Source organism: Natrix helvetica (assembly GCF_964273705.1).
Source record: "Natrix helvetica genome assembly, chromosome: Z".
Lineage (NCBI taxonomy): Eukaryota > Metazoa > Chordata > Lepidosauria > Squamata > Natricidae > Natrix > Natrix helvetica.
The window spans coordinates 43,213,686-43,239,680 of NC_138554.1; the positions used below are offsets into that span (position 1 = coordinate 43,213,686).

General features: G+C 40.7%; 2 protein-coding genes across 8 annotated transcripts in view; one reads left to right on the forward strand and one right to left on the reverse strand.

Moving 5' to 3' along the window:
- Positions 1-13,198, forward strand: part of OSBPL7 (oxysterol binding protein like 7) — a 47,367-nt gene extending 34,169 nt beyond the window's left edge. For 5 of the 7 annotated variants that reach the window (XM_081969721.1, XM_081969723.1, XM_081969722.1 and 2 more), the window contains 7 exons: positions 1,570-1,633; positions 2,090-2,168; positions 2,271-2,415; positions 3,269-3,413; positions 5,908-6,034; positions 7,609-7,731; positions 10,374-13,198. In XM_081969721.1, the coding sequence (XP_081825847.1) occupies positions 1,570-1,633; positions 2,090-2,168; positions 2,271-2,415; positions 3,269-3,413; positions 5,908-6,034; positions 7,609-7,731; positions 10,374-10,482 (792 nt within the window). In that variant the 3' untranslated portion in view covers positions 10,483-13,198. The remainder of the gene's footprint in view (positions 1-1,569; positions 1,634-2,089; positions 2,169-2,270; positions 2,416-3,268; positions 3,414-5,907; positions 6,035-7,608; positions 7,732-10,373) is intronic. The other 2 variants (XM_081969727.1, XM_081969726.1) reach the window with 1 other exon arrangement.
- An 8,037-nt stretch (positions 13,199-21,235) lies between these two features.
- The window catches only part of TBX21 (T-box transcription factor 21), a 55,143-nt gene continuing 50,383 nt past the window's right edge, over positions 21,236-25,995 (reverse strand). Inside the window, exons 3-6 of the mRNA XM_081969732.1 lie at positions 24,425-24,546; positions 24,128-24,286; positions 22,558-22,619; positions 21,236-22,044 (exon numbers count right to left, since the gene is read on the reverse strand). Coding sequence (XP_081825858.1) covers positions 21,375-22,044; positions 22,558-22,619; positions 24,128-24,286; positions 24,425-24,546 — 1,013 coding nt within the window. The 3' untranslated portion in view covers positions 21,236-21,374. The remainder of the gene's footprint in view (positions 22,045-22,557; positions 22,620-24,127; positions 24,287-24,424; positions 24,547-25,995) is intronic.

Genomic DNA, 25,995 nt, shown 5'->3' on the forward strand with positions numbered 1-25,995 from the left:
AGTTTTAGATATTAGACATATCAGCCCAAGCATATGGGAAATACAGTATTGTATCAAATGAACATGGAGATTACCCCCCCCCCCCAATCCATGCCACCTAATATAATTGGTTTCTTCCCTCTCTAGAGTAGAGTAGGATGAGGAATAGAATGACAATGGAAGAGGGGAAAATTACAGCTTTTGAAATCAAGACTAATAGGGAGAGAAATATGGTTGAGTGTGGGTGAACTTGAAGGAATTTATTTCCAATCTCTGAGTCAGAATAGCAGGGAACTTGGCATTATCAGGAGGAATGATTTGGCAGCTGATTCACGGGAGAAAGAAAGGCCCCTCTTCCAAAGAGGAACATTTGCCTAAGAGACACAAATTTGCAAGTTGTGGTGTCTTACTGGGAGAAAAGTGGTAATGGAGAACATTGTGCATCTGTTGAGTTCTTCTCCTACCAGTGTCTTCGAGAACCTGAACTGAGCCAGAAAAAAAATTGACAAGCCATTAATCATTTCTACCCTGCTTGCTGCCTCAGATAACAGATGCCAGTAAATTGAAAATGACCCATAATGAATCAGTGTCTGAACCCCCAGAATGGCACCAGTGTATCCACAGCTCCATCTTCAATCTCTTGGATTTCTGCCTTTTTCCAAATTCACATGTCGTCTTATCACTTGTCATCACGAGGAATCCTTTGATGAGAGATAATAATTTGGATCATGCCATCTTTCCTAACAGTGATCCTGAATGGTTAATCTCAGTGGTAATACACTGCTACTTTTCTCTGATCACCTTTTTTAAAAAATTCTAATTATGTAGAAGGTATTTAACATTCCATGCTTAATATTTTATTTTTGGTGATTTAGTTTTCAAATGGAATAATATTTTTTGAATATTTCAGAGTCTTGCCTTTATCGGCTTCTGCATCTTCTGGTCATCTTTGATGAAGATATTACAGAATGAATGAATGAATGAATATGTATGCTATCTTGAGTCCTCATGTAAAAATAGGGAATAAATGCAATAAAAGAAAACAATTGTAACAAATCTTTCCATTATCTGCAAATCCTCATGTTATCTGGGAATGATGGCAATTAAATTCTATTCAAAAGACTGCTGCAGTGATAAAAAGTACATGAAATCTACTTGTCCATTTTTTTTGCCAACTTGGAATGCAGATTAGAATTAGAGCATAAGCATGTATGCCAGTACGTCAACAAATGCACACCTCTGTCCCTTGAGACATCTGTTACTATTTCTAGAATCTTTGAAAGAAAGAAAAAATGAAATTGGAAGTAGGGAACAATTTGCTTTCTAACAAATTAGTTTTTCATGTCTATTCATGGGCAATATGGAAGTGGTTTTGAGAATAAGCAAGAATCTTCCTTCCAAGCAACCTATTTTGTGAAAGTATTTGTGATGCTCTGTGAATTTTAATATTTTAGAATTATTCAATATTTTAGAATTATAAATAAAAGCCATAATTGTGAAATATATTTATGAACATCATCAAGTTGATTGAAATACCCACAATGATTTAAACTTTTTTGTCCTCTTTTGTCTATCCCACCCCAATTTCAGGTGAGCCATCATCCCCCTATCTCTGCCTGCCATGCAGAGTCTGAAAATTTCATTTTCTGGCAAGGTGAGGCAAAAAGCTATTCACGGTTGGAAAACAGGGAAAACGGATGGAATTTGTTCTAATGAAAACAGTATTGACTGCTCTTTTGATCAAAACAAAGAATAGTGTTACTTGTACTTCTGTCCTAGAACTAGAGCTATACAAAGTCCAAAAGATTAATTTTATAGGAAATAACATCCACCTAGAGGTATCTCCATGATTAATTAGATATGATGGGAGTTGTAACCTAAAACATCAGAATACTGTCACGTTGATCACGCTGCTGTATAAAACTGATTTGTTGGAACCACAATTGATTGGGAATTTTTGGATTGTTAGTCCCAGCATGTTTGGTAAACCTCAGTTGTAGTCCCAAGTGCAATAATCTAAATACCCCAATTTAATTTGATGCAAATCTTAAAGTAATAGTTACTGTGACTTCACACTTCATTTTTTTTCCTTGAATTTTGTTTTGTTTAGACATGAAGTGGAAAAATAAGTTCTGGGGTAAATCGCTTGAGATAATTCCAGTTGGTACAGTGAATGTCCAGCTTCCCAGGTGTGTCACAAAGCCTATTTGTTCCACCCCTTTTAATGACCCCCCTCCCCCAATACTCTCACTTCTGACACCCTTTTATCATTTTTATTCTCTCTTCAAAAGGTTTGGGGATCACTATGAATGGAACAAGGTGACTTCTTGTATTCACAATATCCTGAGTGGCCAGCGTTGGATTGAACATTATGGTGAGGTGTTGATTCGAAACACGAGAGACAGCAGATACCACTGCAAGCTTGCTTTCTGCAAAGTGAGTTCTAATGTGGATCTGATCTGCCTCACTTCTGCCATATCCTGTTTTTCTTTGGTCTCTGCTTAACTCCTCTTTCTAGTTCTTCATCCTGTTTTTAAATTCAGGAATGTCAACTCTGAGGCTATTGAATATCAAGCTATAGTAGATTGTTGTTCCATCTGGCTGAATATTGTCTTTAGCCTCACTAGTAGTAGTTCCCTGGAACCTCAGATTGATCCATCTGAAAGTGCTGTGATTTAAACCTGGACTCCTCTTAGATACAAAGCAGGTGCACTGCCACTGAGCTATGGCCTGTTCCCTCTGAAGTAGAATTTTAAATACCCCTTCTGCCTTGATATATCTTCCTGTGTTTTGTTGTCCTGGTTTATGGTACCCTGTTTCCCCGAAAATAAGACCTCCCTTGATAATAAGCCCAATCGGGCTTTTGAGCACATGCATTAAAATAAGCCCTCCCCTGAAAATAAGCCTCTCCAAAAATATTGCAACACAGCAGCCATGAGGTGACCACACCTGCCCCTTCCTGCACCTCAAAAATAATAAGACCTCCCTGAAAATAAGGCCAAGTGCTTACTTGTGGTACTTATTTCCTTCTCCTTTGATTTCTTGACTGATATTCTTAATCAATATGGTGATGCTTTCATTCCATACTCATCTAATCTCTCATGTTCTTTTTGGGAGTCATCAATGATCCTTTCCCTTTTTGTATTTCATTTCTCTCCTTTTGAACCTCAGGTTTGTCTCTTTCTTTCCATCTCCATTGTATCTCCTCAGACATTTCCTTGGCTTTCCACCAGATGAACAGAAAACTGGTAGGGAGCCTACCTATCTTAACTTCTTCTCTTTTTGGCAGGCACGCTACTGGGGCTCCGGGGTTAATGAGGTGCAGGGTGCCATTCACAGCCATAATGGCAAGGTTATCCATCGACTTTTTGGGAAGTGGCATGAAGGGTTGTATCGTGGTGTGCCTCCTGTTGGAAAGTGCCTCTGGAAGTCCAGTAAGAAATCAATTCTTCTAAGGATTGCTGAGCTGTGGGGAAGTATCAGCTGCTTTTATGGGACTGTTTGTTTATTTATAGACCAGGTTTCACCTAACTTAGCAAGCTCCAGATCGGTTTCACCAACAGTTTCCAGAATCCCCAGATTTGATAGGTAGACATGTGCAATTTCAGCCCATCTGTACAATATAAGATCCAGGGAAGCTGATCTTTAATGTGTTAGTAGTCTTATAAACCAAATTAACAAAATGGGGGGGGGAGATGACAAAGTTAAATATGAATTACATTTAATATAATCAGATGTTCAGTATATATCTTTTAAGAAACCTCAAAACCTAGTATACACATTTGTGTATTTGTATGTGCTTATCTTTTCAATTATTTGGAAGTGTGTAGCATTCCTTTGTTGGGAAATGCTAAACAGGGATGGGCATCTGTCAAGATATGTTGTGATTTTCTTTTCCCTAATGTATTGCTTTGCATATGCTTAGAGTGAGACAACCCCCTCCCCCTTGTTACTAATTCGTATTCAACCTTGGAGGGAGCCTGCTTGAAACATATCAGAGAAATAAAGTCCATTTAAAAATGGTATTTACTATCCACCTTTATACATAGGTCTCCAATAAGTACAGATGTTATATCATTTGATGTTCTCATGTTATGAGTTTGTCATCCTTTCTCCCCCTTTTACACAGCATACAATATATCCTGTGTGGAGTATTTTCCTACCCCCCTCAGTGATCAGTGTAATAAAATAAAGGTGACATCAGCTGTATATAGCTGTCATTGCGATGTCAATGTCATCCGTGGGGGATAATTGAAAATTGGATGAACAAATCTCCAGCAAATCATTTAAATACAAATTAAACAGATTTGGAGCAAGAAAGTAGTCCTGCAAACCCTTCTATGACGAGCATGGGATTAGTCAAATTATATTCTTTTTGACATCACACTCTAAAGTAGACCTTAGATGAAGAGAGATTAAATCTCTTAATCTCTGTATCAGTGGAAACAGTACTAAATTTGGGCCATGAAATTCGCTTTGGGAAAGTATCAAAGGCAGTCTTTAAATCCATAAGGACTGATATAAACCTTTGCCAGGAGATATTATGTCTAATTGCTTGGTAGTTTGAGACAAAAAAATAGTCAAGTGTTAATGTGCCCCTACTAAACTAGCTTGCTCTGGGCACAGCATATCTTCAACTTCCAGTTTTTCCAGGAAAATGGTTTTCCATTAAGATAACTAATATATCATGTGCCAGAAATTGAGAATAGATTTCACGGGTACATAATTGGAAGTAATTAATTCAAAATAATTGAAATTACTTTTTAGAAGTTGGTATGATAGTTGCTAGGGATCAACATGTTAACATAAGTCTGGTTGTTAATTTGACAGAATAAAACAGCAAAGGTGGGCAATCAAGTACTATTAGTTTTCAGAAGTTCTGGCATTACAGAATTAGAACCTGAGACCTCCCCAGATTGCAGCTTTCAGATCATTGCTTTTAAACAGTGCAGTGGGAAAGCAGAGAAAAGACATGTAGTTATTTTTTCAGTGTCATTGTACAACACTGTCATTTCCTTCCCCCTAGCTTGGTATTTTCCAAACTTTTCAAAAAGTGGAGCCCCAGTTAGTCATTATTGAGATATCTTAGGGGTTGCCACAAAGAAGAGGGAGTCAAACTATTCTCCAAGGCACCTGAGGGTCGAACAAGAAGCAATGGGTGGAAACTAATCAAGGAGAGAAGCAACTTAGAACAGAGGAGAAATTTCCTGACAGTTAGAACAATTAATCAGTGGAACAGAAGTTGCCTCCAGAAGTTGTGAATGCCCCAACACTGGAAGTCTTTAAGAAGATGTTGGATAGCCATTTGTCTGAAATGATATAGGGTTTCCTGCCTAGGCAGGGGGTTGGACTAGAACACCTCCAAGGTCCCTTCCAACTCTGCTATTGTATTATATTGTATTGTATTAAAATGACACACTAAATAGTATAAATAAAACAACATTTAGTTTAGGATCTTCTGGGTTTCTAGCATGTTGGAGAAAGTAAACCTTTGGTTTCTTTAAATTGGGGAGAAAAAGGGAATATTGTTGTTAGAACCATGTCCTGCATTGAAAAGTGCCATAAACAGATGGTAGCAAAGAGCCTGGTGCTCTGTTGTAGAATAAATGAGAGTATTCCACTCTCTAGTTAATTGATCTCTAGTTCCTTCAAGAGAGGAGGAATAATACATATTTATTAAGAAATGAATTAAACCAAATTTAAGCAGGTAACTTCGCCCTTTTCATAATTGTTGGTGTTTGAACTACTGAATATTTATTTAAAAATCTGCAGCAAAATCTTTTTATTCCTATTGAATTCACACACCATATGAGAAACATTATCAAATAAATACATTGTGGCTAATAACAGGTTTGTTAACAGGCATCTCCCTCCCCCCCTCCCCCTCTCACTCTCATTCTCTCCCCCCTTTCCCCCTCTCTCTTCTAGATCTCATGCCTCGAGACCAAGAGAAGAGTTATGGCTTCACTCAGTTTGCGCTGGAGCTGAATGAACTAACTCCAGAGCTGAAACGACTCCTTCCATCTACAGACACAAGGTTGAGGCCTGACCAACGGTAAAGGCCAGGAAGAAATTTATATATATATGCTGGTCTTGTTGTATTCGGGTCTTTTTCCGTGTAAGATTGAGATTGTCTTGGCAATGTTTCGGTGAGGTCTCACTCACCATCTTCAGGCTGAGTTTTGGGCTTAAAGCGTGGTCGGAGCTGCCATCTTTCTATAAATCTTGGTGGAGGTGTGTGGAGTGCTGGCTTTGTTTCAGTAAGTGGATTGATTGGATGTGTGGCTGTATCATGATTGGTAGATTGGTGCTGATTGGTGCTAGCTGTGGATCTGTTGTTGTTTTGTGTTGTAACGGCCTGGGTGGTGGGTGGGGCTTGTTTGTTTACCAGGGCTGGTTTCCAGATGTCTAGTAGCCAGGAGGTATCGTCACATTTATTCATGTTGTGGGGGTGTTTCTCTATTTCGATAGCTTCCATAATTATTTTCTTGTTGAAGTGTTCAGTTTTGGAGATTAACTTGGTTCCTTCAAAATTAATTTCATGTCCTGTTGCTTTAAGGTGCTGGAAAAGGGAGAAATTTTTTTTTCTTACTACGCCTACCAGATATCTGGAAACCAGCCCTGGTAAACAAACGAGCCCCACCCACCACCCAGGCCGTTACAACACAAAACAACAATGGACCCACAGCCAGCACCAACCAGCACCAATCTACCAATCATGATCAATCCACTTACTGAAACAAATCCAGCACTCCACACACCCCACCAAGATTTATAGAAAGATGGCAGCTCCGGCCACGCTTTAAGCCAAAAACACCAGCCTGAGGATGGCGAGTGAGACCTTGCCGAAACATTGCCAAGACAATCTCAATCTTACATAGGAAAAGACCTGAATACAACAAGACCAGTATACCTACACCCATGAAAATCTACGAAAACATACATATACATACATACATACATACATACATACATACATACATACATACATACATGTATTTGTGTTACAACCCAAATATGAAAGCTAAATAGCTTGAAATAGATCTATACTAGTCTCCCTTTATTTATTTATCAGCACAAATACAATACAAATATAAAAAGGCAACATTAAAAATATGGTTTTCTGCCCGGATAGCCTCCTACAGTGAGCCGATAGACAGAAAGGGGGAATAGTGAGTTCCCTCCCATATTTGGGCATACCAGGGGTTGTAACACAAATACATACCTATTTCCCTGGCTCAGCTGATAAGGAGGAGAGCCTGGCTTAGTGGCTAATACATCTGCCTAATATGTAATACAGCCCAGGTTCGAATCCCAGTAAGGGTATGGCTAGCTGATGAGAGCTAAATAGCTTGAAATAGATCTCCCTTTATTTATTTAGCAGCACAAATACAACACACACACACACACACATATATGCATTAATATCATCCTAACTAAGGTATTCAAGTAATTTACCTTCTGGCAGTTACAGAATTGCCAATATCGGTTATAAAATGGATACACAAACAAAGTAAGAATGAACATTAAAACTGCCCTTGAGTGACTTTAAAGGTGTGTGATAATCCTGACCTCCTGTATATTGTGTGAATTAAAAGCAGTGTCTTTAAATTTGGTGGCTTCCTCCAGGTATCTGGAAGAGGGAAATGTGCAGGCTGCAGAATCTCAAAAACGACGGATTGAGCAGCTGCAGCGAGATCGGCGTCGTGTGATGGATGATAACAATATTTTCCACCATGCACGCTTTTTCAGGTGCTTCCTTCTTTGCTTTATTTTGGGTTTCTTGGCCATATGTGTAGCACCTACCTTTTGTTATTTTTCTTCCAAAAAACTAAATATGATGCGAACCGGACTTAAAGTTTGACGATAATAGAGCCTGTCCATCAAGACCAGAACTAGTAATGGTTGTAAAAAGGGCCGGTCATGTGACCAATCTGATTTTATAACTTTTATTGCAGTGGTTGTTAAAGGAAATCACCATGGTCATTAAGCGAATCTGCAGCCATTAAGCAAACCAGTGGCTTCCTATATTTACATTCAGTTTTGCTGAAAGTAAATATAGGGTTTTTTAGCAACACTCAGAAAGCACAGTCACATGACCCTGGGATGTTGACAAGGACCATAAACGCAGCCCAGTTGCCTAAAGTGCAGTTATGTGATAGCAGAAGGGGGGTGGCAACTATTGGAACTTCGATTCTGGATTATAAGTAACCTTCAGGTGGGACCATCAGAACTTCAGATGGTCATTAAGTGTCCAGTTGTAAGTTGAGGACTACGGGTAGTTGCTTTAGTGCTGGAATAAGTTCAGTTCCTTATTCCATTGGCTCAAGGGCCACTTTATATGTGTCACATCAAAAATTGCATTTCAAAGAGGGTTTGGCCAAACTGATTTTCTGGAAGGATTCAAAATGGGGTGAATGGGGAGATAGAGTGGTGTCTGTAGGTATCTGCAAGCTTAGGACATCTATTTCACTCTTTAAACTCCTCCCCCCTTCCCTTCCCCCCTCCAAAGAGACAGGGGTGAGCCACATGTTTTTCATCTCTGAAAGGATAGTTCTAACATAATGCTTTAAAAGGTTTTGTTTGCAAACTTCCTCTGCAAACATAAGGGGTATATGATGCCAAAAAAACCTAAAACATTTACAATTGCATGAAAACATGTAGATCATTTCATCAGATGCATGCAAAAACAACATTATATTTGTAAGGGAGAGAAGTGTGGCTAGAATAATTGACTAGAAATAAAGGCAATAAGCACAACAGATTGCACTAGAGATAGAATCAAATCAGTGGTGGGTTTCAAAATTTTTTAGAACCTCTTCTGTAGGTGTGGCCTGCTTTGTGGGAGTGGCTTGCTGGCCATGTGACTGAGTGGGAGTGGCTTGCCAGGCATGTGACTGGGTGGGTGTGGCCAACTTGTAAAATGTGGTGAAACTCATTTAACAATGCTCTTGCTTAGCAACCAAAATGTTGGCTCAGAAACTCTGGCATTTGAAGCACGCAAGTCTTAAAGCTGTCAAGTTACAAGACCCTGGCACCCCTAACTCTTTAGAAAAAAAACCCAGGGGTGTTCAAACTTGACAGCTTTAAGATTTGTGGACTTCAACTCCCAGAATTCCTCCTCCAGTCATGTTGGCTCAGGAATTCTGGCAATTTGAAGCAGGCAAGTCTTAAAGCTGTCAAGTTACAAGACCCTCGCACCCCTAACCCTTTAGAAAAAAAAACCCAGGGGTGTTCAAACTTGACAGCTTTAAGACTTGTGGACTTCAACTCCCAGAATTCCTCCTCCAGTCATGTTGGCTCAGGAATTCTGGCAATTTGAAGCAGGCAAGTCTTAAAGCTATCAAGTTACAAGACCTTTGCACCCCTAAACCTTTAGAAAAAAAACCCAGAGGTGTTCAAACTTGACAGCTTTAAGACTTGTGGACTTCAACTCCCAGAATTCCTCCTCCAGTCATGTTGGCTCAGGAATTTAGGCATTTGAAGCAGGCAAGTCTTAAAGCTGTCAAGTTACAAGACCCTCGCACCCCTAACCCTTTAGTAAAAAAAACCCAGGGGTGTTCAAACTTGACAGCTTTAAGACTTGTGGACTTCAACTCCCAGAACTCCTCCTCTCGCTCTTCATTTTGATGATGTGCGGACGGGCGGGGGGAGGGAGCTGGAGCCGGTTCTAAATGGCACTGTAGATTTGTGGAACCTCTAGAAGAGGTTAGAACTGGCAGGAACCCACCCCTGAATCAAATCCTATCTAAATAAAGCAAAGACAGCCTGAAATCAATGCCTTGCATATCGATACCTTAGTATGATTTGAAGCCTGAAGGCCCCAAATATTAAATATGTAAAGCAAACCTCTGCTACCTTTATTCCGAGAAATCCACAAGACTGGTTTGTCTTCTGCATACTCACTATGTACTTGCACAGTATGTACTTGCACTGGAGAAAGTTCAATATCCAGAAAACTGTAATTTTCATTGTGAAAAAGAAGCAAATAAACCAATCCTTAAAACTGCAAAGATTGGTTTTAAAACATGTGATCAGTACTTAAAAACCGTAAATTGTGGTTAAGCAGAAGTTCCTGTTGTAATCTTGTTTTTATTTTTTATTTTTACATCAGCTACATATACGGTGAGTTGAAGTTTGTTAACATTGTAGTTTTCTAGTTCTGAGAGGATGTAAAAAGTTTAGAAATACGAATGGAGACTGGGTGGCCTTTAGAAGTGGCTGGATTGTCATTCACAGCATTCTTCACTCTGGAGTTGTCTGGAGATGAGCAACTTATGTTTCTGCAGCAGAAACATAAGTTGGTGTTATAAAATTTCCCATTCCTGTATTAAAGATTCTCCTTTTGCCAAGCCTAATTGCTGATGGGTTTCCTCCCCTTTTTTTCCTGACAGGAGGCAAGTGGATGCCAATGGCAAGGAATCTTGGGTAAGCAACAATACCTACTGGAAGCTGAGGACAGAGCCAGGATTCAGCAATATGGACAGTGCGGTCTTGTGGTAGCAGCTAACATTTGCAAGAGCGGCGGTGCCTTCCCACCATCTCCCAAAGTGGGGCAATAGACAGCAAGGGTCTCTTGCTGGATAAGCACAAAGTGATCAAGGCATGTAACCCTGGAATACCAGCAGCTTATGAAGGAAGGGGGCACTGTCTCTTAGATGTTGTGCTATTCACTTCCAAAGCAGCACTGTTAAGAAAGACAACCCATGTCCATCTGCCATGCTTGCACTGCTGCCTGCTGGTTAGGCAGACATTGGTGGACTTTTGGATTGTCACACGTGAAGTTGGCAATAGGAAGCACTTTAATATCACTTGGAACTTGATGAGCAGAACAGGTGAAAAGGCTAGTCAATTAGATTGCTCCAAAACGTATAAGTAGGAGATTTTGTATTCAAAGCTTGCCTTTTGTTCAAGTAACAGCAACACCCAACAGCAATGTATGCTGGAGGATGTTATTCTGGGGTAGGAGGCATTGGAGCAATTGTTTGCACAAAGGAGTTAGGGGCATGAAGATTTGGGTCTTTGGGCTACTAGCAGTGATCTTCTGGGGTGACTGTTTTCACATATGCTTTTTTTTTAATGTACACCACATTCCTTTGAAAGGAGTTGGATGCTGCCTCAAGCAGTGTAGCTTTGATGAAGTATGGCCCAATTAGGTTAGAAGTTCCACCTCTGGAGGCAAATTGGATTTGCAACAACCATCTGAAGAGAGCTCTTCTTAAGGCATTAGTGGAAATTTGACATCAGTTGGAGTGATGTTTCCTCCATCCTCAAATGCCAGATTTTTGCTGTTTATGTGGTACTTCTGTCTGGGCAAAACCAGGATCTTTCTAGGCAGAATGCTGTAAGAAAGCATCTTTTGGGCTTTCCCCACACTCCTTATTTATCCCACTGTTTTGTGTGGTTTATCTTCCTTTCTTCCTCCTTAGCACGAAATAGGTTTCCCTTCTGCTCCACTATGTTTCTTTAGCATTTGAAGCAATAATTAAAATGGAGGCCTGTGGAGGAGACATTTTAATACTCTCAAGTGAAAGGGTGTGGATTCCTCTAATAGCTCTTGTAGCTCAGGGCAGGGTCTGTCAGTGATTGCACTGAGTGAAGAAGGGTGGAAAGACCTTTTATGACAGACATAGGACATTATAAAAATTGAAAGCAAGTATAGGCTGGTTGATATAGAGTGGTTAGAGAAGAAACTGGTGTGTTTCGGTTTTCTCCTGTGGAAGCAAAATAAAGTAAAACATAGCAAGACTATAGGATGGTGTGAATTCTGGGCACCTGACTTTTACTTCTAATGGACAGATCAAAGGAGGAAGGAAAAGATCTGTGCCTGTACCCACCTAGTTTTGAAGTCATCATATAATAGCCCAGCAGCCATACATATGAGACTGCTGGATACTTGACAGTTCTACAGTTCATTGGCTGGAACCACTATTCAGATTAGGATCTAGCTCACTTTACCCAGGCTCTCACAATTATTTCTTTAGTTTTTGCATTCTTTGTTTTATTCCCCATTTCCTATTCCAAAGCACTCCATACATGGGGAAAGCAGGTGACTGGAAATTATTAGCCATGTTTATGATGCTAATATATTTGACCTGTGCCAGGCTGTGGTCCCAGGACCGTCTCCTGTGATCTTATACTTTATATAAATTTATCAGAGCTTTCTCAGTATTTAAAAAAAATGTACCTCCATCGTTGTACAGCATTACTGGAAAATTGCAGGCAGGGCAGAACAGCCAAAAGTTTACATAGCTTTATGTTTCTTTTTTGATGTTAAATTGAGTATTTCATCACAGATCATTAGGAAGGAAGGCACTGTGGGTTGTACAATATCAAACACTGTGCTGATCAGTGTCTCCTGGTACAACTTGGACACCTCTCTTGGCTTTATTAGTCCAGCATAACATGTATGTGTTTCTGAAGGGGATGGCATCATTCACTGAATTCCTGGAAAGTACTTTAACTTCCAAATTTGCTCTGAGATATTGTGGATTGGTGTGTTTGGGTAAAATTGTGTTGAGTCTTACACTAAGCTTATAAGAAACGACCTGGAAAAATTTATTTTCATGTGATTCCCATATTACATTGGGGCCAAGAAGTTCTTTTAGCTTGTAGGGTACAATTTGGATCCATTTATTTTGCTATTTGATACAATGTGATGACTGCTGCATGCAGGGAAGAATGTTGTTTTCCCTGTGACCTGCACTTAAAAAATTCAACCATACACAGTCGAGTAGATGTCCTCTCTGTGAGTCTGTCCCTCTGTGTGTGCTTGAGTGTCTTTAATGTTTTGTCTTTCCCAAGTGCAGGTCAACCTGCTTTCATTTGCCTCTTCCGGCAGGTCCGGTCCTGAGTTTCTACTCCATCTTTTATGTTCATATTAATTGGCCTATGTCCTTGTACTGTAGCTTGAACAATCAATGGCATGTCTAATTAAAAAGAGTTTGGAAAGTTCTAGTGTGGGGGAGTCATTTTTAAAATCTGAGGTGCTTATTTTCTAAGTCTTTCTGATACATGTCTCTTGTGAATATCAATTTAAAGCAAAAAGTACTTAGCAATCTTTCATTTTACAGGTAGAAGAACTTGACTTAAAACCATAGTTGAGCCCAGAATTACGGTCATAAATTGAGGCAACATATGACTGGATTCAAAGTTATAGCCATTTTTATGATGATTGTTAAAGAAGCACGATGGTCGTTAAATGAATTCATTTTTCCCAATGGGCAATTTTGGCCAGAAAACAGAAGTAAATACCAGAAATGGGCAAAGAACATTACATATCATGGTTCCATGACCGCAGGATACTGCAAACAGGCAATAAAGGTGATCTGGTTGCCATGTGCCCAGAATGCAATCGTATCATTGTTTGTTTTGTTTTGTTTTATTGGATTTATATGCCGCCCTTCTCCCAAAGGACTCAGGGCAGCGTACAGCATTAAAAAACACATATTACAAAACTTAAAAGAAAATTAGAAACAATCCAAGAAACAAACCAAATTAATATAACACTAACATTTTAAAAATTAGATAAAATTAACAGGCCATGTCGGCTTGCTGGAAAAGCCAACTTTTTAGGGCGTGTCGGAAGGACCGGAGGTCGGGGATTATGCGAAGATCCGAGAGCAGCTCATTCCAGAGGGAAGGCGCTCCCACAGAGAAGGCTGTCCCCCTGGGGGTCACTAGCCGACACTGGCTGACGGCACCCTGAGGAGGCCAACTCTGTGGGATCGCACTGGACAGTGGGAGGCTACTGGTGGCAAGGTGACTGTGCATAGAGCATCCCAATCCAGGAAGGGGCGCAACTGACGTACCAGGCGAACCTGGTAAAAGGCCCCCTTGGACACGGCCGTCAGGTGTTCTTCTAAACTAAGCCGTATGTCCAGGAGGACTCCCAGATTGCGGGCCCTCTCTGAGGGCGCTAAAATTTCTCCCCCTATCATCAAAGATGGAACAAGATGCACAAATCGGGATGACAGAAATCACAGCCACTCAGTCTTGGAGGGATTGAGCTTGAGCCTGTTCCACCCCATCCAGATCAGCACAGCCTCCAGGCATCGGGACATCACGTCAAGGGCATCGTTTGGGTGGTTTGGGGTAGAGATGAAAAATTGGGTATCATCAGCATATTGATGATACCGTATCCCAAAACTACGGATGATCTTGCCCAGCGGTTTCATATATATGTTGAACAGGAGGGGTGAGAGAACTGACCCCTGGGGCACCCCACAAGTGATGCGCCTCGGGGTTGATCCCTGCCCTCCAGTCAACACGAACTGCGACCAATCCGACAAGTAGGAGGAGAACCACTGAAAAACGGTGCCCCCCACTCCCAACCCCCCGAGTCGTTGCAGTAGGATACCATGGTCGATGGTATTGAAAGCCGCCGAGAGGTCTAATATGACCAGGACAGAGGAGCAGCCCCTGTCCCAGGCCTGCCAGAGATCATCGACCAACACTACCAATGCCGTCTCCGTGCTGTACCCGGGCCTGAAACCCGACTGAAACGGATCCAGGTAGACAGCTTCATCCAGGTACTGGGGAAGCTGACGTGCTACCACACTCTCGACAGCCTTCGCTACAAAGCGAAGGTTGGAGACCGGACAATAGTTGGCTAAAGACGCTGGGTCCAGGGAAGGCTTCTTAAGGAGGGGCCTCACCACTGCCTCCTTCAAGGCGGTGGGAAAGAACGCCTCTCTCAATGAAGCGTTGGTAATCGCCTGGAGCCAGCCTCGTGTCACCTCCCGGGAAGCCGAAACTAACCAAGAGGGACATGGGTCCAGCACACAAGTGGCAGCACTGAGTCCCCCCATAATCCTGTCCATGCCCTCGGGGGTCACAGGGTCAAACCCATCCCAGATTGTCTCCACAAGATTCATCCCCGTCGACTCACCCAAATCTACCCAGTCAGAGTCCAAGCCTGTCTGGATCTGAGCAATTTTATCCTGCAGATACTGAACAAATTCTTCAGCCCTACCCTGCAAGGGGTCTTCCCAGTTCCTTGGTTAAGTAAGGAACGGGTCACCCTAAACAGGGTGGCTGGGCAGTTATCTGTGGATAAGAGCGGAAAAATATTGCCGTTTTGCCGCTTTTATCGCCACTAAGTAGGGTTTAATATGAATTCTTACTAGTGTTCAATCAGATTCGGACTGGCTGGCCCTCCAACCACTCTCTAGGCTTTTTTCTGGCGTTTCATCTCCCGGAGCTCCTTGGTAAACCAGGGAGCCACCCGGAATCGACACCGGGTCAGAGGCTGCAAAGGCACAACACGATCCAAGGCCCCAGTGGCCGCCCTATCCCAGGCTTCCACTAGGGCTTTGGTTGAGTTGTGAGCAAGGGATTCAGGAAACGTCCCAAGTTCCATCAGGAACCTTTCATGGTCCATCAGGCTCCTGGGGCCAAACCATCTAGTTAGTTCCGCCTCCCTGCGGTGAGGGGTAGCAGTATGGAAGTCAAGCTTGATGAGGAAATGATCAGACCATGACAAGGGTTGAATAGAAATATCCCTTAAATCTAGATCATTCATCCACTGCCCAGAGACAAAAATCAGGTCGAGCGTGTGTCCTGTATTATGGGTGGGGTCTTGAATTAACTGAGTTAGGTCCGTAGCCGTCATGGAAGCCATGAACTCCCGAGCTGACTCGGATGTCTCGCCAATGGAAGGCAGATTGAAATCCCGCAGGATCATAAACCTGGGGAAATCAACCGTCAATCCAGCTAACACATTCAGCAGCTCTGGCAGGGCTGATGAAACGTAGCAGGGAGACAGGTACATAACAAAAAGGCCCACCTGAACTCCAAGGCCCCATTTCACAAAAAGGGACTCACACCCGCCTATCTGAGGCACAGTGACCTCCTGAGGTCTGAGACTTTCCTTAATAACCATCGCCATCCCCCCTCCCCGCCCCTGCCCTGGGCTCTCGGCTGGTAAAACGTCCGGAAGCCTGATGGGCATAGTTCACTAAGGGGAACACCCCCCTCATGGCCCAACCAGGTCTCCGTAAATCACGGATTGTGTGGTTGTATATATGCAACCATCATAATTTAGAAAATGGGATTTTGGAAGGTCCATCGTAACTTCAAAGACTCATTAAGTGATCAGTTGTAAGTAGTGGATTATCTCAATATAAATCATTTGAAGAAGGTGATTCAGAACACACTGGAAACATAATACATATTTTTTAAGGATTGTTAAAGTGGCTGTGACTTTTACAAGACTTTCATGGCTGCTTTGAAATTTCTTTGTTTTGTGGGTGTGTACTAGGACAATCAGTGAATTGACTGAGCCGCACATGTACAGTACAGTTAGGAGCAGTTTCTACAAGGCAGCCTTGTAAAAGACGACTGTCTTTTAAATATTTTTCACGATCCTAGTGTTTATAACAACAGGGGCAGTGAAACTTCTCTCCAGAAATTGTTGGATTCCAATTCCAATTATTTATCTCTGGTCACTTAATTACAAAAGATGGATAATAATTCAGCAACTATTAGAAGGGTAGTAGAAATTATCAAAGTGCTTAATCTATTGTTAGTATTCCTTTAGGCTCAGTACCAATTTTTCTGAGCAGAGCTGTGATATCTAGATGTGATGTTGATGCAGCTCTTGAAATTATTTAGTCTCTACTTTCTAACTAAATCCTATTTTGGAGGCAAGTCCTCTGATATCGATTTTGCGGGAATAGTCCTACACAGAGCATTAGAATTGACATCCTTTAGATGTACTTTGACAGATTAGGAAATAATTGTATTTTTCCTCAGTACTTCAATCTAGGAAAATAATCTAATATTTTTATCTTCATGTTGCAGGAAGTAAGAAATGTACTGGGCCTGGGGAAATAGCTTGCATGAGGAAATTGATGAATCCCTAATGTTATTATAGTGAAACCCAGCATTTGCTTATCAGTGGCCCAGTCTCTTTGTTGCTATGAGACTCTTTTCATTTACTAACATTCCCCAAGATTAGAAAATTCAAATGGTTGGGTGTGCTGGAAAGTGCCTTATCTTCTGCTCAACTAACTACAATATGGCTTAACATGGTGTCCTAGTTCGCATAACATGGTAAGACTGGCTGGATTCTTCAAACATATTAAGTCACTCAACTGATTTTAGTCTAATGTAGTAATGTGCAAACCCAATCACTGTGTACCCCATTACAAAAACCACCACTAGAACCCATGAACCTAAAGAAAAAAAATACTTTTGATGGAGAGCCTGCCCACTTATCTCATCCTGTCCAGTATTATTAAATTTAATCCCAGCATTTTAATTCCAAGACCAGCACCTTCATTGATTTCATGGACTATTTAATGATCAGTTATGATTTTGGCCTACACGGGATGGTGATAGGGCACCATGTTTGAACCACAGCCTATTGAGTGACAGTTCTGATCTAGGCTCTCCCCCTAATGGCCTAATTCATTGAGGGCCATTTATATGTCATGCAGCACAGAGTAAGCATCCACATTTTAGTCTAGTGTATGATTTGTTTATGGGTTCATTATGCTCTATGACCTCTCCCTCATTTACTATAAACAAGCATATCAGGTGGAGGGGAATTAGGGATCATGTAAGCCATATTTATAGACTCACATGTTCACGCCAAAAATTTTATCCTTACCCCCATCCCCAGACTGCTGAGAAAGAGAGCTATACATAATATAAAAGGATTCCTCATGGTACAACAATTATTGCTGATTCAAATAGAAGAAATATGAGATCACTTCAATTCTGTTGTGAAGACACTGCCTGAATCTGTGAGGTCACCAAGAACTGAAGTCATCTTATGGCCTCTGAAAGACCTACAGGCTCATTTTTTAAATCATGTCTCTTGAAAATGCCCACAGCATCCCAGCAGAATACCATGTATGTGGTGATTTGAATGCCACCCCTGAACCACAACTGCTTTCAGATATTTTGTTGTCTGAAGGACAATATGGCCCATGCATATGCAGACACATGAGCACATGTTCAGAAGTAGATCAGGTAGAATCGGTGAATTTTATTCCCAACCAATAGTGGTCCAAGACAATTCAGAGGAGCAATATTCATTGGGCAAGATAGCATGCTATGTGGTGCAACTCTTCCATTAGTGGGGCTGAGCCCCACCGCCCTGCAAGATGGGTTGCTGTGATCACTTCTGTTTCAGTGAGGATATGGCCAACACTCTTATGTACAGAATTACTATCATGATGGCGTCCCCAAGGAATGAAAAACTTACACACATGTTCACATGGTACACACTCCAATGTGCGATAGTTTATTTAAAGAAATTCTTAAGCCCAAAAACAAATCTCACAGAACCTGTACACTACTTTCAATAAATATTTGCAACCATAAAGATTTTTGTTGTCCTGAAAAATAAAATTAGAAAAGAGAACTTCAAAACACCACAAAGATCATTTTCTCTTTTACATCTACATCTTTTTCGTTATCTTTAAGAGTGTAAACAGCTGAATCTGACCGCCACCACTGTCCCAAGGTGATTCAGTAGAAGTTAGTGGGCCAACAAGAGACTTTAAAAGGGGAGTGTCACTTTTGATTGTCTAGCATAATTAAATTACCAAACGACCATCAAGTGTTTCCAGGATCAGGGCTTATAAATTACTAACAAGATTTGTTGGGGAGGGGAAATCTTTCTAAAGGAACAGGTTGAAATATAAAAATACAACCTATCTCTGCCTCTGCCCATTGTCCATAAAGCTAATTATTTTATGTGGGCCAACCCACTGGGATATTTTTCAATCTTTAAAAGGATTCAGTGGAGGGGGACACCATATGTAGGACAATGGCCTGAGGGTTGACAACATTTTTTGCCTTTGGCTTTGGAAAATATTGAAGGATATGTGTGTTGCATATCCCTGAAAATTATGGCAAATGCTACAGAATCCACCCAAAATTTTGATACGTTTAATCCTGATTTTGCATACAAGAGGTAATTTTTTTCTCCCTTTGCCTGCACCACCAATTTTCAGAAGAGAGGAGTAGGAAGATTCCTTGGGAAACCTATTCCTGAATGCTGATTACATCTGGCCTTCGCCCTTCTCTGTGGTTGAAATCTGTGAACTGGGACCTAAGATTGCAAGCAAAAATGGCAGCAAGTATTTGCAATGTAGGAGACCTATGAACAACTTGTTCAATTCTTTAGAATTCGGATGGGTCACATCTGCCCATTAGAAAGGAATTCATGGTGCATGACTTTTTACCAGCAATACTTTGCTTCTTGGACAGTGGCCCTCAAACTTTCCGGCTTGGTTGCCCGATGCAGGCAGTGGGAGAGGGGAGCACATGTACCTGCTGCTCACACAAATGGAGCTTCACATGTGAGTGCAAGCACCTGCTGGCTTGTGTGAGTGGAGCTGCACACATGCGTCCTTGCCTGCCTCTTGAGTAGTCTGGTTCTGAATGGGCTGCAGTCCAGACATCGGGGACCTGTGCTAGGATATTTAGAATGGAGTCATAGTACGGAATCATTTTCTTTGACTTTATGGTTTAAACAGTCCCAGAGTCCCAAAGAACTTCAGCATTGTCCATATTGCCCAAGTATGCTTACAAGAAAATACATATTTGCATACCTGTTTAGGTTTTGTCCTACAGCTGAGTTATGAATCCCAGAACTGGCTAAATTTCTGATTTCTTTGCATGACTAAAGAGTCGATACAGTGAATTATTAAGTGGAATAAGCTTATGCACAAAGACCCATCTCTCAGGTTCAGCTACTCTTGATTTAGGGTTGGTTGGTTGGTTGGTTGGTTGGTTGGTTGGTTGGTTTTGCCACAAAACAAGTTTTGTTATTTCTAGTTCATAATTAGAGAGATAGTGTTCCATGACAACAATGAGGAAATTATTACTGTAACCTATGGTTTTTGCATATGTAGGCTGTTACTGCAATCTTATCCTCTTCTGTTTGAAAGGAAGTACAACTAAACTCTAGTTAAAAGACTTTTTTTTAAATTGTCAAAGGGATAACAAGGGTATTAAAATTGCCAAACAATAACAAAATCTTTGTATATAGCAGATGGACCCACAGATGTACTGGTCAAAGTTTTCCCCACTATAATATGATATATTGCTTCTATTTGTATTGGTTGGCAAATTTGTGTCTATATGAATTTGTGAATCTATACCATCCTCTGTTTGGGGCGGGGGAATACATTTCCTCCTTTCTTACATTGCATAAATGGCTGACTTCTTTAATTCAAGCACCCATCCAAGTGAACGCAAAGCAATGAGAACACAGCACATCTGTATGTGATCAGATGTATTTGCTGAGCTCTGTCAAAAAGATACTTGAAGTTACCAATCCCTGGGTGGGTTGGACCAAAAGAACCTTGGTTTTGAAAGCAAGCATGCAGAATTGAAATAAAATGCAGAAATAGTACATTTTTGTTTTGTACCAAAAACATTTTTTCCAAATTCCAAATTGCTTGCCATAATTTTAAATCAGTTTTTCTATCCACAATAATCCCAATGATATGTTAATGGATTGTGGGGATTTTAAGATGGATAGATAGGTAGAGACTGGAGTGTAATTACATTGTCCTAAATTTGGTTATGATAAAGACATTGATATGTTACTAGCTGTGCAAGAACAGAAGAGGTCTGTTTGTACTCATTCAAAGGCACAAAATGCATATCTCTTTTAAAGCAAAGCGCTGCAGAGAGATTGCATCATCAGACAGATGCATAGCTTGGTTATGCTCATGGTTTCCAATTCAGCAGGTGATATTTACATTGAGACCTACTTTGCTGCTCCAATCTCTAGTAGATCAGAACAACTGAAACCAGCAAGCTGATGTGTAGCATTATGGCATGCACTTCAGAATTAAGAAGTATTTGTGCACATGTGTGAGTTTATCAGATCTCTCCATGTTGAATTTCACATATTAATATTTGCTAAACATTTCAATGCATTTAAGAAGATAAAATTGTTTCTCATTGCTCAACAATATGCAGGAATGGCAGAGCTTGGAAGCAAAATTGAAAATAGCTACAGTATGTGAAGAGAACCTGCAGATGTGTTGCGTTGATGCATTTCTACTGGAGTATGTCTGTCCTTGTCATTTGCCACACACAAGCAAAAGCTCTTATACATGAATATAAGGGAATCCAAGAGCCAAGATCTGGGCTCACCATGAAAGCTTGCATCACTTAGTTCCACAAATGTCGCAATGAATGCATGTTTAACACCAGAAGACTACCACCTGGAAACTGTAGAATAAAGAAGTGTGATTACAAAGAACCTCATTCTATGATTTAGCGATACTTTTGGCACTGCCCATGGAGGAGTGGACTATTCCCCACAAAGAGATGCATCTTACAGGGAACCTCTGACATGAGCTTACCTCTGCAGAAACCCCCCCCCCCCCCGATCTTTTGCTATTACATCTCTCTGACTTCTCTTAGTTGCCATAGAACCCATAATAACCACTGTCCCCACCACCTTCTTTGTCATAGAGCTCCCCATTGCGGAGAGGTGGGGAGCTTTCAGCACTTGAGACATATGGAGACACTCTGCGACGCTTACACTCAGCTTCGTATAAGCCAGAGTCTGAAGAATCTGCAGACTTCACCGAGCCTGGTTCAGCCCAGCCCTCATTGTCCTTCCCTTTCTCCTCTCCAGCAGGCAAGGCCTGCAAATCCCGCATGGGCCGGAACCAGCTCAGGGCCCCTGGATTGGGCTTGGGATGGTGGTACTGAGGTGGCGAACTCCATGCAGGAGGAGGACCAAATGGGTGGTCCTGATAGTAGGGCAAGGAGGAATGGGAGGCAGGCTGGAGAGCAAATGGCTTTACCCCATAGGGCATAAATTTGTTCCCTCGGAAGTCTCCCTCATAGGCACCATATTCCAGGGGAGCAGGGGGAGGCTGTTGTGAAGCAAAATACCAGTGGGGAGGATCCTTGGGTGGCAGAGGGAGTGGGACACATTCCCGATTGAAGAAGCGGCTCTGGGGCAGTGGAAACTGGTCATGCAAGAAAGGCTGGAACCGGCTGCCTGACAGGAGCTGCTGGCAGCTGGTCACACTGGGTGGAGATGGGGTTGTGCGCTCTCCCTCGGTTGTGGTATACATCCTGGCAAAGGGTGGAGAATGAAGAGAAGAAGAAAAAAAAATAGCAAATGGGCGTGAGACAAGGAATCTGCACCAGATAGTTAGGAAAGACAATCATTCTTGGGCACTAGATTGAATTGAAAGCATATTTCAAGTCATGGTACCTGTTTGTCCTGCTATAGGATGGACAGTTGGCTGTCCTCCACATACAGTTCACATATATTCCAGATAGCATAAATTAATAGTCAAGGATTATGGTTGCTATATCTTTAGATCTCTGGAGAATACCAGATTATCCACTGCTATTTTTGTTTGCTAACTCCCCAATTCAACCCATTTTATATTCTAATTACTGTGCAATTAAGAAACCATATCAAATTACAGTTTGGCATAGTTAGTTAAACATTTCTATGCAATGATTAAAGTGGTAACACACCTAGAGGAGGCAGAAGGTGTTATGGTCAAATAGAATACAAGAGGTCATGAAATGTTAATGAATACATTAAGAAATCGAAAGAAAATGCAATAGACTTACGTATCAAAATTGTCACGGAAGCCTTTAGCAAAAGGATTATGATCTATTTTCAGCTGAGTGATCTAGAAAAAAAAATCAAGGAAAAAGTGATAAAATAGTAGCTATAAATTTTATTATCATTATAATATCATGTAATGTAATATAGTAATGTATTGTAATATTAATTATATTATAATAAGATGATATGAGATATAAGATAAGATTTGTATCATAATATCAAAAAGGAATGAGTTTAACTATCTCATCTCATCTGCATTATTATTATTATTATTATTATTATTATTATTATTATTATTATTATTATTATTATTATTATTATTATTATTATGGTTTGTCATATAGTTAACCAGATGTTTAGACTGGATTTGGCATTTGTATCTACTTATCAAATCCTTTCCAAGATCCTGAGTTTACTACTACTACTATTACTATTATTACTATTACAATTACTATTATTTTGGCTCTTGTGGGGTGACACAGTGGCTCAGTGGTTAGGGCACTGGGCTTGTCAGCTGGAAAGCTGATAGTTAGTTTTGAGACCTGAGAGTCACACGATGGGGTGAGCTCCTGTCTTTGTCCCAACTCCTGCCCAACCTAGCAGTTCAAAAGCATATAAATGTGAGTAGATAAATAGGTACTACTTGAGTGGGAAGGTAACAGCATTCTGTGACTTCATGCTGGCCACTTGACTATGAAAATGTCTTTGGACAGAGCTGGCTCAATGGCCTTGAAATGGAGGTGAACATTGCCCTCTATAGGTGGCAACATATAATGGGATAAAATCCTCAAGGACTTCTTTTACCATGTTATATGTATTATCCAAAATCCACTATATAATGATGGGAACAATGGTGTCAAAAATAAATAACTATCGTATGCTATGACATGATGATCCTTGTGTTACTTCAGGGAATTTTAATTCTTTGCCTGCAAACACTCTTGTCTTTTTCTTTTCTAAATTAGCTGATGTGTTCTTGCCAAGAGGATATTTATTAACAGGATGATAGTTAAAAATAACTTTCCCTAACTGAACTACTTTAATTATTAAGTTCCCTGAACCAGTCTGTGATGTGGTGGTTAGAAGATTAGACTGACCAGAGAGATCCAGGTTCAAATCCTAGCTAAGTCATGGCACTCAATATAATAATCCTCATTTAGTGGATTTCTCATTTAGCAATTGTTTGCAGTGATGAAAGTGATGAGAAAGTAAATTTGCAACACATCCTCCCTTTTACGAGCTTTGAAGCAAGGAAAGCTTTAGTAAGATCATAAGCTCTATTACAATTTCACTTAGCAATTGCTTTGCTCAACGACCAATTTGCTGGCCCCAATTCTGGTTGCTAAATGAAGTGGATACAAATGACCCCATTTCCACGTACACGCCTAAAATCCTTCACAGAAATACCACGAAGATAAAATGGGGGTGGGAAGCCAGGAGTGTATGAAGTTTTATAGGATTAGTGCGATAGAAATACCACAAACAGGCAAATAAATATTTTGCCACCACCTTCTTGCCCTTCTGCCATATGAAGAGTAAAAGGAAGCAATTCCACTTCTCATGTAAACTTACATCTGCATTTTGGTACGCAGTAACTGCAATGAACTGGGTCTCTGGAAAAGTAAAGGTTTGAGTGCAGATTGAGGGATGCACCTCGTCCACTTCGCCCTGCTTGGCCTCAGTAACATGCAGGTGAGGCTGATACTTGTGTAAAGACTGCAGTACAATCATCTGCCAAATACATAAGACACCATTCATACATGATCTGTGAGTTACAGCTGAACATATTCCACCCCAATAACAATCCTGAATTTTTTAAATAGCAAAGTTAATGGGATGGATAAAAGCCAGATTCGGGAACCCGATTACCTGGGTGATATTGTTTGATGCTCCTTTATTGTTGGTGAGCTTCAGTTTCCCAAAGGAAATTTCCTGTCGCATCCAATGAGCTCCAGTGTTGGGAGAATCTGGGTGCATGTATGTCCGATTCCCTGCCAGAAGGATGGCATTTCCAGTAAGTATCTTGCAGTTTTAAGTATGGAGAAAGTGCATACTAAACTCTTAAGTAAATAAACTCACTTGAAGCCACTTCAGACCAACTATTCTTGCTAAGTTTTGCTTGGTCTGTGCCTGAAATGAGAGTTCCCAATTTTTTAGCAGGAAGTATGACATTTATATAATGTGGATGCTGTTTTGATATGGGTGGAGTGAGAAGAACAGGCGTATATAGATTACAGGATTGTCTGAAATGGTATAGGGTTTCCTGCCTAGGCCGGGGGTTCGACTAGAAGACCTCCAAGGTCCCTTCCAACTCTACTATTGTATTGTATTGTATTGTATTTACGAATTATGATCCTGCCTACAAATAGGATAACCCAGAGTGTGAAATCCCATACATATGCCATTCTCTTTACATTTGTAGTTAGCTTCTTGGGCCAAGGGGATTCTAATAAACAGAAATTACCCTAAACCCAACTCATCTTGCAACATAGCCAGGGATTATAATTTTTAAGGTAAAGCATTATATTTTGAAATAAAGATATGTTAAAGTTCTAATACCTGCTGTGCAAACAATTAGGATAAGAATGGTTCCTAAAGGTGCAAAACTATGTCCAAAGTGGTCAATATTGACTCCCACCAAGGTTGATGGGATTATCCAAGGATTGATCAATGGCTGGTGGTGAATAGGAACAGTCCAAACCCGGAAGAAGAAGAACACTTATAACTAGAATTCACCAATTTCTAACTATATATCAGTGCTCTTGTTGATGCTTGTCAAATGCAGCTTTCCATTAATGATATCAACATTAAAATGTTTTTCATATTTTAAAAATTACTTACTTTTAATGAAATTGTTGTTGTTGTTATCCTTTATTGTTATTTGTAGTACAGCTAGTTCTTGACTTAGGACTACAACTGGGACCAGAACTTGCTAAGCAAGGCAGTTGTTAAGTGAGTTGTGCCTGATTTTATGACCTTTTATGACCCGTGGCTGTTAAATGAATCACTGCTATACTGGATTGAATAATATGGGGGTTAAGTGAATCTGGCTTCCCACATTGACTTTGCTTGTTGGAAGTTGACTGAGAAAGTCACAAAATGATGATCATATAACAGGGGTGTCCAAACTTGAGAACTTTAAGACTTGTGGACTTCAATTCCCAGAATTCCCCAGCCAGCATGGCTGGCTAGGGAATTCTGGGAGTTGAAGTCCACAAGTCTTAAAGTTCTCAAGTTTGGACACCCCTGTCATATAACAATGCCAGGAGGCTGCAATTGTTGTAAATATCTGTTAAGCATCCAAACTTTGATAAGTTTGGGATGCTGCAGTAGTTGTAAATGAAAATACTAGTCACAATTGACTTTTTTCTAGTGCCATTGTAATTTTGAACAGTTACCAAATGAATGATTGTATGTCAAGGACTATCTATATTACTAAA